This window comes from Lithobates pipiens, unplaced genomic scaffold (assembly GCF_037356315.1).
Source record: "Lithobates pipiens isolate NorthernLeopardFrog02 unplaced genomic scaffold, aLitPip1_a1.2 Scaffold_24, whole genome shotgun sequence".
Classification (NCBI taxonomy): domain Eukaryota; kingdom Metazoa; phylum Chordata; class Amphibia; order Anura; family Ranidae; genus Lithobates; species Lithobates pipiens.
This window is the reverse complement of record NW_027507786.1, coordinates 18,192,584-18,206,892: the sequence shown is the minus strand read 5'-3', so window position 1 is coordinate 18,206,892 and position 14,309 is coordinate 18,192,584. Positions and strand designations below refer to the sequence as shown.

Here is a 14,309-nt window from a genome sequence, read left to right as displayed (position 1 = left end):
GACGGTATGAAAGTCTTGCAAGTTTATTTTTTTCGCAGCCGCCAAATTTAGAAAAGTCGGCGGCGCTCGTCCCGGACTGGGGGGGGAGGGGGGTCATTGTTCTGAGACTTCAGTTATTGAAGTCAGGAAGGAGTCCTGTGCTTTGGAAGAACGCGATAAAACAATTAGAAAGATGAGAGCGAACAATGCCGATCGACCGGTGTGCCGAGCCGAGCGATGAACAGGTATGTCAGGTATGTGGGGATGGGAGAATCCCAGGGAGGAGATTATATGACACGTCGCTCGCCAACGCGGGACCGCCTTAAAGGGGACCTTCCCCTAACTTTCCAGGTTCGTAGGAGGAAATCCCTGACATGTCGCTGTACGCGCATTTCCCCTCGTGAAATCGGCCTATGATATGCGTGTGAGGGAGGAGCCTAAAGGCCCGGCACACGCGATACGAAAAGTAGAATTTCAAACCGACGATCTGCCCAAATTCGGGATCGTTAGTACGGCGCTTTCGACAGCCGATTCCAGTTTTTTTTTTGGCACACAAAAGCTGGATGTGCGGAACTATAACATTGTTGTTGGATGTGAACTCAGCCTCCGATCCTCGTCTCAAACGGTCGTCCGAAAATCTGATCGTGTGTACGAGGCTTTAGATTGCAAGCTCCTTGGGAGCAGGGACTGGCGTGTATGTAAAGCGCAGAGTAGATAGTCAGCACCAAGAAATAAAAGGTGGAGCTTTTACCAGAAATTCTACCTTTCCTTAGTAGGGATGAGCTGATCCCTACGTTTAGGGCATTCAGCAGGGACACACATGACAGCTTCTGGTTGTCAGTGGTTTGCTAAGGAAGCAAAGGGTCTGGGGTGCTTTCTTTTTTTTTTTTTTGGAGCGGGGGGGGGGGGACTTTACTTTATTTGGCCCTTGGGGTAGTTCCACTGATACAAGGCACTATTCTATCCACTGACACCAACAATGGGGCATTATTCCTCCCACTGATACCAATGATGGGGCACTATTCTATCCACTGACACCAATGATGGGGCACTATTCTATCCACTGACACCAATGATGGGGCACTATTCCTCCCACTGATACCAATGATGGGGCACTATTTTATCCACTGACACCAATGATGGGGCACTATTCTATCCACTGACACCAACAATGGGGCATTATTCCTCCCACTGATACCAATGATGGGGCACTATTCCTTCCACTGACACCAATGATGGGACACTATTCCTCCCACTGACACCAATGATGGGGCACTATTCCTCCCACTGACACCAATGATGGGGCACTATTCCTCCCACTGACACCAATGATGGGGCATCATTCCTCCCACTGACACCAATGATGGGGCACTATTCTATCCACTGACACCAATGATGGGACACTATTCCTCCCACTGATACCAATGATGGGGCACTTCTCTATCCACTGACAACAATGATGGGGCACTATTCCTCCCACTGACACCAATGATGGGGCACTATTCCTCCCACTGACACCAATGATGGGGCACTATTCCTCCCACTGACACCAATGATGGGACACTATTCCTCCCACTGATACCAATGATGGGGCACTATTCTATCCACTGACACCAATGATGGGACACTATTCCCCCCACTGACACCAATGATGGGGCACTATTCCCCCCACTGACACCAATGATGGGGCACTATTCCTCCCACTGACACCAATGATGGGACACTATTCCTCCCACTGACACCAATGATGGGGCACTATTCCTCCCACTAACACCAATGATGGGACACTATTCCTCCCACTAACACCAATGATGGGGCACTATTCCTCCCACTGACACCAATAATGGGGCACCATTCCTCCCACTGACACCAATGATGGGACACTATTCCTCCCACTGACACCAATGATGGGACACTATTCCTCCCACTGACACCAGTGATGGGGCATTATTCCTCCCACTGACACCAATGATGGGGCACTATTCCTCCCACTGACACCAATGATGGGACACTATTCCTCCCACTGACACCAATGATGGGGCACTATTCTATCCACTGACACCAATGATGGGGCACTATTCCTCCCACTGATACCAATGATGGGGCACTATTCTATCCACTGACAACAATGATGGGGCACTATTCCTCTCACTGACACCAATGATGGGGCACTATTCCTCCCACTGACACCAATGATGGGGCACTATTCCTCCCACTGATACCAATGATGGGGCACTATTCCTCTCACTGACACCAATGATGGGGCACTATTCCTCCCACTGACACCAATGATGGGACACTATTCCTCCCACTGACACCAATGATGGGACACTATTCCTCCCACTGACACCAATGATGGGGCACTATTCCTCCCACTGACACCAATGATGGGGCATCATTCCTCCCACTGACACCAATGATGGGGCACTATTCTATCCACTGACACCAATGATGGGACACTATTCCTCCCACTGATACCAATGATGGGGCACTATTCTATCCACTGACAACAATGATGGGGCACTATTCCTCCCACTGACACCAATGATGGGACACTATTCCTCCCACTGATACCAATGATGGGGCACTATTCCTCCCACTGACACCAATGATGGGGCACTATTCTATCCACTGACACCAATGATGGGACACTATTCCTCCCACTGATACCAATGATGGGGCACTATTCTATCCACTGACAACAATGATGGGGCACTATTCCTCCCACTGACACCAATGATGGGACACTATTCCTTCCACTGACACCAATTATGGTATATATGGGTATATATGCTGGGAGGGGGATTTGTGCTGGGGGAGGGTATATATGCTGGGAGGGGGATTTGTGCTGGGGGAGGGTATATATGCTGGGAGGGGGATTTGTGCTGGGGGAGGGTATATATGCTCAGAAGGGGATTTGTGCTGGTGGAGGGTATATATGCTGGGAGGGGGATTTGTGTTGGGGGAGGGTATATATGCTGGGAGGGGGATTTGTGCTGGGGGAGGGTATATATGCTCAGAAGGGGATTTGTGCTGGTGGAGGGTATATATGCTGGGAGGGGGATTTGTGTTGGGGGAGGGTATTCATGCTGGGAGGGGAATTTGTGCTGGGGGAGGGTATATATGCTCAGAAGGGGATTTGTGCTGGTGGAGGGTATATATGCTGGGAGGGGGATTTGTGCTGGGGGAGGGTATTCATGCTGGGAGGGGGATTTGTGCTGGGGGAGGGTATATATGCTCAGAAGGGGATTTGTGCTGGGGGAGGGTATATATGCTGGGAGGGGGATTTGTGCTGGGGGAGGGTATATATGCTCAGAAGGGGATTTGTGCTGGGGCAGGGTATATATGCCGGGAGGGGGATTTGTGCTGGGGGAGGGTATATATGCTCAGAAGGGGATTTGTGCTGGGGGAGGGTATATATGCTGGGAGGGGGATTTGTGCTGGGGGAGGGTATATATGCTCAGAAGGGGATTTGTGCTGGGGGAGGGTATATATGCTAGGGGAGAGAGGATTTGAGCTGGGAGGGGGTGTTGTACTAGTAAGGGGTGGGGATTTGTGCTAGGAGGGTACATTTGTTTGGGTGGGGAATTTGTACTAATAGGGATTATTTGGAGGGGGATTATTTATGCTAGGAGGGAGGATTTGTGCTGGGGGGAGGGGGAAATTTATGCTAGGAGGGGGGGATTTCAGCAGTGGGTATTTGTACTGGGAGGAGGGGGATTTTTTTGGGGGGGGATTTTGGCCTGCAAATGGAATTTCTGCTTAGGGGTTAGTGTGCATATTAATGCTTTTTTTTAGGGGGGGGGGGGGTATATACAGTAAAAATATACAGTGTGTGTATGGAATGGTGGGGGCACTAGGGGATGATTGATGGGGTCTCGGCTCCGTCCTCCGAGTTATTTTTGTGTCTTTTGTCACCATTGTCCTCCATTCTGTCTCCTGTGCCGACAAGGAGGGAGAGAGAGACTTCCTCCCCAGAGAAGAATGGGTGACATCACCCCCCCCCCCCAGCCTTCCAGTAAGAGGTGACTAACCTCTCCCAGTGTACAGATTGTATTCTGGAGGGAGGAAAAAAAATCATGAACCCGATCCTCCATATAGAATACCGGCCCTGCACAGGTGTACTGGCTCCTCTCCTGGACTGAAACGGCTTCCTCTGATTCCACCGCACACTGTGAGCTTCTCACCATGTGCGTTAGAAGCTGCAGCAAGTCAGATAGAGCCCGCCCTGATTTCCTGGCTGGAGGACGTCCAGCATCATCTAGCCCCTTTCCTCTCCACACTGCCTGTCTCCCTGGTCCAGCCCCTTTCCCTGGATTTCAGTTCTTTCGAACCTGGAGGTTCAGCATCACATGCGGGCGTTCTGTATGCCCAATACGGCCTGCCTAGGAATGCCCACTCCTCCAGACTGACGGCTGCCCATCAAGGCAATTTGATATTTGCATAACTCCTCCCACTGCTTGCATCGGGGCTGAGGGCTCCTGAGAGGAGCTGTGATGTTATCAGGAAGCGATGTACAGGCTCCTCCCACCAGCCATGATCTGCCTGCATTGTATAGAGAAGTGCAGAGAGCCGGTGATGACATCACAGAGTGTAAAATAAAGGTATGGAATGAAAACAGAAAGGTATTATAATAGTGTGCTTATGAGGGGGGAGGAGGGTGCAGGTAAAGCGAAACATAAGCAGATTAAACCTCCGCTCATTCAAGCCCCTGGTTATCCTGCCACTGAGGTCTTTCTTCAGACACCTACTATTATTGGAGGACAACATCTTGTGCCTCCCAATTGTACGCCTGCGCTGGAGCTTCCTGTAAAAAAGACCGCCCACTGCTGCCCTCTCTCCTTGTGCAGGAGGACTGGTCTTGTCTCCGCCCCCTCCTGTAGTTTTATGTAGTGGGTGGAGCCTGTTGGGCCCCTCCTACAGCTCTGCAATCTCTCCTTGTGCGGGGTGACTAGCTTTGTCTCCGCCCACTCCTGTAGTTTTATGTACTGGGTGGAGCCTGTTGGGGCCCTCCTACAGCTCTGCAATCTCTTCTTGTACAGGGTGACTAGCTTTGTCTCCGCCCCTTCTGTAGTTTTCTGCAGTGGGTGAAGCCTGCTTGGCACTGCCTACAACTCTAATTAGCCTGCTGGTCCCCTCCAAAAACTCTCTAACACCCCCAAACTCCCTCATGCCCGATGGAGCCTTTCCATCAAAAAGCTCCCATCGAACATTCAGCTTCAACTCTTCTGGGAAGGCCGTCCACAAGGTTTAGGAGATGTGTCTATGGGAATGTTTGACCATTCTTCCAGAAGAGCATTTGTGAGGTCAGGCACTGATGTTGGACGAGAAGGCCCTGGCTTGCAGTCTTCACTCTAATTCATCCCAACGGTGTTCTATGGGGTTGAGGTCAGGACTCTGTGCAGGCCAGTCACGTTCCTCCATCCCAAACTTACTCATCTATGTCTTTATGGCTCTTGCTTTGTGCACTGGTGGGCAGTCATGTTGGAACAGGAAGGGGCCGTCCCCCAAACTGTTCCCACAAAGTTGGGGGCATGAAAGTGTCCAAAATGTCTTGGTGTGATGACACCTTAAGAGTTCCCTTCACTGGAACTAAGGTGGCCAAGCCCAACCCCTGAAAAACATCCCCTCCACCGCACACCATAATCCCCCCTCCCCCTAATGATTTGGACCAGCGCACAAATCAAGGTCCATAAAGACATGGGTGAGCGAGTTTGGGGTGGAGGAACTTGAATGGCCTGCACAGAGTCCTGACCTCAACCAGATCGAACACCTTTGGGATGAATTGAAGCGGAGACTGCGAGCCAGGCCTTCCCGTCCAACATCAGTGCCTGACCTCACAAATGCTCTTCTCGGAAGAATGGTCAAACATTCCCATAGACACCCTCCACCCTACAGTCCATAGACACCAAACCTTGTGGACGGCCTTCCCAGAAGAGTTGAAGCTGTTATAGCTGCAAAGGGCGGAGCCAACTCAATATTGAACCCTTTGGACCAAGACTGGGATGCCATTAAATTTCACGTGCGTGTAAAGGCAGGCTTGGCAATATATTGTGTGTGTATAAATATATATAAAATTTAACATTCCTTTAAAAACATGAGAAGGTTGGAACACTGAGCCATCCCACTTCATAAAATTGTCTTGATGGCCCCAGTCTGCTAAGTTGTAAGAAAAACTGGGCAGATCCTCCACATTGATTCCTATCAGAAGCCCAACCAGCAACGAGAAAAGGGAAAATACATGAAGAAGGTGAAAATCCCTACAATGTATCATTCTGATCACATACACAGTAGAGCAAAATTGTATATAAAATTATATAGCAGAATATTTGACCTTCTGAGAGGATGACCACAGATGTTCAATGTGGTTGACATGGGAGCCAGTTGGAAGTTCCATAGTTGCATTATCTGCCTGGCTCTGTAGTCCTGGAAAAGGGTAATAAAATCCTATCTGTGTCTTTGCAGGTTCTCTCGCACAACCTCTGCACGCTGCTCAACGTTCCTCATGATCCGGTGGCCCTGGAAGAACACTTCAGGGATGATGACGAAGGTCCTGTGTCTAACCAGGGCTACATGCCTTACCTCAACAAATTCATTCTGGACAAGGTAAGACCAGTCTTCTGTCTCAGGATTATCTCTAAGCCCCTGTACACACGGTCAGAGATTTCCACAACCAAATTCGTCGGATTCTGTCCGTCGGATTTTGTCCGTCGGATTTTGCCCGTCGGATTTTGCCCGTCGGATTTTGCCCGTCGGATTTTGCCCGTCGGATTTTGCCCGTCGGATTTTGCCCTTCGGATTTTGCCCTTCGGATTTTGCCCGTCGGATTTCGCCCGTCGGATTTCGCCCGTCGGATTTCGTCCTTCGGATTTTGCCCGTCGGATTTTGCCCGTCGGATTTTGCCCGTCGGATTTTGCCCGTCGGATTTTGCCCGTCGGATTTTGCCCGTCAGATTTTGCCCGTCAGATTTTGCCCGTCGGATTTTGCCCGTCGGATTTTGTCCTTCGGATTTTGCCCGTCGGATTTTGCCCGTCGGATTTTGCCCATCAGATTTTGCCCGTCGGATTTTGCCCTTCAGATTTTGCCCGTCGGATTTTGTCCGTCGGATTTTGTCCTTCGGATTTTGCCCGTCGGATTTTGTCCGTCGGATTTTGTCCTTCGGATTTTGCCCGTCAGATTTTGCCCGTCGGATTTTGCCCGTCGGATTTTGTCCTTCGGATTTTGCCCGTCGGATTTTGCCCGTCGGATTTTGTCCTTCGGATTTTGCCCGTCGGATTTTGTCCTTCGGATTTTGCCCGTCGGATTTTGTCCTTCGGATTTTGCCCGTCGGATTTTGCCCGTCGAATTTTGTCCTTCGGATTCTGTCCGTCGGATTTTGTCCTTCGGATTTTGTCCGTCGGATTTTGCCCGTCGGATTTTGCCCGTCGGATTTTGCCTGTCGGATTGTGTCCGAAACTGTTGCATACACACGGTCGGACAAAGTTGGCGAAAAATCCGATCTTTCAGAACGTGATGACGTAATTTCGTTACGATGTGACTACATTCAGGCTAGTAGCCAATAGCTTTGATGTAGGAATTTGATCTGAGCATGCGTGGCACTTGGTCCGATCAAAATGCTCTACACATGATCGGAGTATGTCCGACCGGCCCAGTTGGTCGGGAAATATTTCCAACATGTTTGAAAATTGGGTCGGACGGAGATTCGGACGGAATCAGTCCGATGCAGACCACACACAGTCGGATTATCTGACGACACGGTCCGATAGGACACATTCCGACGGATTCTCCAACCGTGTGTACAAGGGCTTAGAGCCAACAATGGGATTTAAAACTGCATTTCAACAACTGAAACATAATGTCTTCTAGGACTTCTCTGTACCATAAGAGCCTTACCTGCTTCTGCCCTATAGATTGTTTTCTCGGCTATTTTAGCGAATTTTTCTGATATCTTTCCGTGCTAATTTTGATTTTTCGTCTTTTTCATAATCGCTCCCTTTGATGTGGAAACCAGAAATTAAATTTGGAAGTATTTTAAGTATAAGCAGCAAGGTACACTAGTTTGGGTTTTTCAAACGTAACACTTATTTTAAAACCTAATCCTAACCTTACCTCTAAGCCCTTGTACACACAGTCGGAGATTCCGACGGAATGTTTCCTATCGGACCGTTTTGTCGGATATATGCATGTGGTCTGCATCGGACTGTTTACGTCGGAATATCCGACGGACCAAGTTTTCCAACTTGCCGGTAAAATTTTCCCACAAAATGCTCCGATCGGACATACTCCGATCATGTGTAGCCTACTCCGACGGACAAAGTGCCACGCATGCTCAGATCAAATTCCTACACCAAAGCTATTGGCTACTAGCCTGAACGTAGTCCCGTCCTAACGAAATAACGTCATCACGTTATGTACAATCGGATTTTCCGACAACTTAGTCCGACCGTGTGTATGCCACATCACTTCCGGACCTCTTCCGGAATTAATCCGTTGGAATAACTCAGACGGATTTGGTTGTCGGAATCTCCGACCGTGTGTACAAGGGCTAAGGCTTAAACTGAAGCCCACAACTGTGAGCTAATATTACCCCCAAACGAAGCCCTAACAGTAAACTAAATTGCATGTCTTATACAGGCATGTACTGGTCATCGGGACTACCGGGAGTTTCCCGGTGGGCCGATGGCTCAGTGGGCCACTCTGATGTAAGGGGGCTGGTGATGGGGCACTCTGATGTAAGGGGGCTGGTAATGGGACACTCTGATGTAAGGGGGCTGTTGATGGGACACTCTGATGTTAGGTGGTGCTGATGGGACACTCTGATGTAAGGGGGCTGGTGATGGGACACTCTGATGTAAGGGGGCTGGTGATGGGACACTCTGATGTAAGGGGGCTGGTGATGGGACACTCTGTTGTAAGGGGGCTGGTGATGGGACACTCTGATGTAAGGGGGCTGGTGATGGGACACTATGATGTAAGGACACTGGTGATGGGACACTATTATGTAAGGGGACTGGTGATGGGACACTCTGATGTAAGGGGACTGGTGATGGGACACTATGATGTAAGGACACTGGTGATGGGACACTATTATGTAAGGGGGCTGGTGATGGGACACTCTGATGTAAGGGGCTGGTGATGGGACACTCTGATGTAAGGAGGCTGGTGATGGGACACTCTGTTGTAAGGAGGCTGGTGAAGGGACACTCTGATGTAAGGGGGTGCTGATGGGACACTCTGATGTAAGGGGCTGGTGATGGGACACTCTGATGTAAGGGGGCTGCTGATGGGAAACTCTGACGTAAGGGGGTGCTGATGGGACACTCTGATGTAAGGGGGTGCTGATGGGACACTCTGATGTAAGGGGGCTGGTGATGGGACACTCTGATGTAAGGGGGCTGGTGATGGGACACTCTGTTGTAAGGAGGCTGGTGATGGGACACTCTGATGTAAGAGGGCTGGTGATGGGACACTCTGATGTAAGGGGGTGCTGATGGGACACTCTGATGTAAGGGGGCTGGTGATGGGACACTATGATGTAAGGGGACTGGTGATGGGACACTCTGTTGTAAGGGGGCTGGTGATGGGACACTCTGATGTAAGGGGACTGGTGATGGGACACTGATGTAAGTGGGTGCTGATGGGACACTCTGATGTAAGGGGACTGGTGATGGGACACTCTGATGTAAGGGGGCTGGTGATGGGACACTCTGATGTAAGGGGACTGGTGATGGGACACTGATGTAAGTGGGTGCTGATGGGACACTCAAAATGTAAGTGTGCCAGTCTGGATGAAGTCCAGGGCCAAATTTCTGTCCCAGTCCAGCCCTGATCTTATATCCTCACCTCCTTCACCAAATCCTACATTTTTTTTTGCTGAGAACTTTCCCTGAAAGGTTTTTGCATTAGAGTGGACCTGAATTTAAAAAGTTTTTTATGTCAGGGAACATTGTACACTTCCTGATATGTGAGTGTGCCTAGGCACTCCTGTGACTTCTGTGCTGGCAAAGAGGAAGGGGCGGAGTGAGGAGGAAGAGGTCACTATTTTGGCATCGTGGTAAGTGAGGGGTCTCCCCAGTGCTCTGACTTTTTGTTACATCAGTAAATGTTTCAACAGCAACCTGCAGTTGCCCTTCATTTGCCACAGCAGGTACAGGAGATGTGATGAGACCCATTGCTGTTCCACTAACATTTTGATACCATTCGATCTTAATAGAAAACATAATTTTTTTTATCTTTCCCTGAAAGAAGTTGGCTTTGAAGTAGACCCAAACTCAGTGATGTTATAGGGAACATTTAGAAATTGTGCCCAATCAGTACCTTGCAAATTGTACCTTTTGTTGGGAATTCCTCCTGAAAAATAGCGCTTCCTGGTAGGTGAGTGTAAATCATCCCTGTTTATACACTGGCAAAGAGGAAGGAGGCGGAGTAAGGAGAAAAAGGTGACAATTTTGGAATCATAACAAGTGATGGGTCTCCCCAGTGCTGTGACCTCCTGTTAGGTCAGTCATTGTCTCAACAACAATCTGAAGTTGCCCTTCATTCTCCACAGCAGACACAGGGGATGAGATGGCACCCATTGCTGTTCCAGTAAAGATTTGATTCCATTCAGTCCTTATAGAAAAAAAATTTATGTTGATTTTCTCATTTTACATTTCTTCTCTAAGATTAATCTCATTTACAAAATTGGGGAAGTAAGTGGAATTTTAAATAGGAAATGCTGACAATGAGGAAAACCAATCAGTGAGATACTAGTGCTGTCCAGGAAACCATGCAGCTGTACTAAAATGTGCTGGGCGAAAATCAGAAAGTCCTCTACTTTCACCTTGAATCTGTGTAGAAAATCACTTGCTGCACCCAGATTAAGTAGGCTTTTCACACTGCTTTTGGGAGGCATTGACTTCTTTTTTGGCATGCTGTGCCGCCATCCTCTCTGGGAAATGCAGAAAGTTGAGTTTGGAGCCTTGATACTTGATGATTACATTCCAGGCTTTTCTTTAAATTCCAGTAACAAAAAAGATTTTATTCGCTGGAAGAGCCAAACGCACCAAATTAGAACCAGGTTGGCACCACCTAGCGGGTAGTTTATGACCTTTGAGTTTTGTGTATAACCTGAGAATGTCTTTAACGATGCCTGCTGCTAGTCACCGTGATGGGCCAACTTAGACCTAAATTACAAGTCAGCAGCTACAAATAGTATGGCTGCTTACTTTTAAAATTCAGGTACTTACCAGTGTGTGGAGTCAAGTGCTGTCTTTCTGCAGCCTATTCTTTTTGCTGCCGCTGGGAGCTGGCTGTAAATTCCCGAAGAATTACAGCTGGCTCCCCACTAGACATGTGCAAGATCGCGTGGCACTATATAACTTGTCCTGCAGCTTCCTGGGGCATGTGATGTGTCCCAAGAGGCTGTGGGCAGGGAGTGGGTTGGGATGAGTGATGTCATAGTTACATAGTAGGGGAGGTTGAAAAAAGACACAAGTCCATCAAGTCCAACCTATGTGTGTGATTATATGTCAGTATTACATTGTATATCCCTGTATGTTGCGGTTGCTCACGTGATTATCTAATAGTTTCTTGAAACTATCAATGCCCCCCGATGAGACCACCGCCTGTGGAAGGGAATTCCACATCCTTGCTGCTCTTACAGTAAAGAACCCTCCACGTAGTTTAAGGTTAAACCTCTTTTCTTCTAATTTTAATGAGTGGCCACGAGTCTTATTAAACTCCCTTTTGCGGAAAAAGTTTTATCCCTATTGTGGGGTCACCAGTACGGTATTTGTACATTGAAATCATATCCCCTCTCAAGCGTCTCTTCTCCAGAGAGAATAAGTTCAGTGCTTGAAACCTTTCCTCATAACTAATATCCTCCAGACCCTTTATTAGCTTTGTTGCCCTTCTTTGTACTCGCTCCATCTTTGCCTAGGTGAAGAATGTGGAGGTGGGAGCAAGTACTGATAAAAATTGGTACTGCCCCCCCCCCTCCTCCCCCCAATAAACTGCCACTCAGTTACAGTAGTGAATTGGCCATACTTCACTCTTTGAAAGGAGTTCTGCTTTAATTAATATCAGCCCCCATATGGGGCAAGGACCATGACTACTTTATTGCTGACCACAAAACAAAGAACCTTCAAGAACCAAGTCACAGACTCGTATTAAATCATTAGTAGCTGTGGTTTAGAACCCTGAAGAAAGGGGTGCCTAAATACCCCTGAAACTCACTGTACTCCTGTATTTACAAATCCAAATTTGAATTTGTTATCAAGGTGCTTTACACCCACCAACGCGCATAGTGTGACCTGAAAAAACTTGTAGCGCCACTCTTCCCCCCGATCCTCAGGTATGGGCGTGCTGACATCCAAATAACTCATCCAATGATAGCGATATACAACGCGTGGAAACGCTGCTCTCCCGGCCTGACCCGTATAAGCCCTTGTACACACGATACACAAGATTCCGACAACCAAATCCGTCGGAGTTACTCCAACGGATTAATTCCGGACCAGATCCGGAAGTGATGTTGCATACACACGGTCGGACTAAGTTGTCGGAAAATCCGATTGTACATAACGTGATGACGTTATTTCGTTACGACGGGACTACGTTCAGGCTAGTAGCCAATAGCTTTGGTCTAGGAATTTGATCTGAGCATGCGTGGCACTTTGTCCGTCGGAGTAGGCTACACATGATCGGAGTATGTCCGATCGGAGCATTTTGTCGGAAAATATTTCGGGCAAGTTGGTCCGACGGATTTTCCGACGGAAACAGTCGGATGCAGACCACACACAGTCGGAATATCCAACAAAACGCTCCGATAGGAAACATTCTGACGGAATCTCCGACCGTGTGTACAAGGGCTAAGGGGTTGGGAGACCTCGGCCAGCACTACTCCACTAACCACGCCCCCCCGACACATTTCACCCAACCCACCAGGGCTGTATGGCTAAGCAGGCGAAACGTGTCAGGGGGGGTGACGTGTTTAATGGAGTAGTGCTGGCTGAGGCCTTCCAACACCTTACACAGGTCAGGCCAGGAGAGCGGAGTTCCATGTGTTGTATATCACCACCAAAGCGCCTATATTGCTATGGATCAGTTCACCTGAATAGTTATATATATATATATATATATATATATATATATATATATATATAGTTACATAGTTAGTAAAGTTGAATAAAGACACCAGTCCATCCAGTTCAACCTGAGTGTCTACAACTGTCCCCGTACATTGAACACTCGCATCAGTCCCTACCCTCAAGGAGCCCACAATCCAAGGTCCCCATTCATATACTAGGGGCCAATTTTGGACAGAAGCCAATTAACCTACCTGCATGTCTTTGGAGTGGGCATACCCAGCAGATATCTCAACAGGAACAATGGGCAGTGAAGTGCCTGCAACCCTCAAAGTCCTTGGGACCTGGCATGGTCTCATGTGCTGCTCAGACAGTCTTTTATATCTGGGCATAGGCAGAAACCACTTTCTCCCCATTGCTCTGTAGAAAAGGGAAAGCTTTATATCAGTCTGATATGGAGTCGCTCCTTAGGGAAGAGCCCTGCACAAAACCTTTATCGTCAATTTACAAAGCATGACAACCAACTGTGCACCACGGGATGGATACCCACTTCAACCCCCCGGACCATTTTGCTGGTCAAAGACCAGACCACTTTTTGCGATTCGGCACTGCGTCGCTTTAACTGACAATTGCGCGGTCGTGCGACGTGGCTCCCAAACAAAATTGATGTCCTTTTTTTCCCACAAATAGAGCTTTCTTTTGGTGGTATTTGATCACCCCTGCGGTTTTTATTTTTTGCGCTATAAACAAAAATAGAGCGACAATTTTGAAAAAAACACATTATTTTTTACTTTTTGTTATAATAAATATCCCCCAAAAATATATAAAAAAACATTTTTTTTCCTCAGTTTAGGCCGATACGTATTCTTCTACATATTTTTGGTAAAAAAAAATCACAATAAGCGATTATTGATTGGTTCGCGCAAAAGTTATAGCGTTTACAAAATAGGGGATAGTTTTATGGCATTTTTATTAATAATTTTTTTTTTTTTTTTACTAGTAATGGCGGCGATCAGCGATTTTTATTGTGACTGCGACATTGTGGCGGACACATCGGACATTTTTGACACATTTTTGGGACCATTGTCATTTATACAGTAATCACTGCTATACAAATGCACTGATTCCTGTGTAAATGACACTGGCAGTGAAGGAGTTAACCAGTGGGTGGCAGTGTAGGGGTTAAGTGTTCCTAGGGGTGTGTTACTAACTGTGGGGGGGTTGGGCTTTCTTTTAGTGAACACTGATCTCTGCTCCAATCAC

The 14,309-nt window shown here is 48.0% G+C and overlaps 1 protein-coding gene across 1 annotated transcript in view; it reads left to right on the top strand.

Moving 5' to 3' along the window:
* SWAP70 (switching B cell complex subunit SWAP70) overlaps nucleotides 1-14,309 on the top strand; it is a 129,571-nt gene that overhangs the window by 24,040 nt on the left and 91,222 nt on the right. Inside the window, exon 2 of the mRNA XM_077453637.1 lies at nucleotides 6,445-6,585. Coding sequence (XP_077309763.1) covers nucleotides 6,445-6,585 — 141 coding nt within the window. The remainder of the gene's footprint in view (nucleotides 1-6,444; nucleotides 6,586-14,309) is intronic.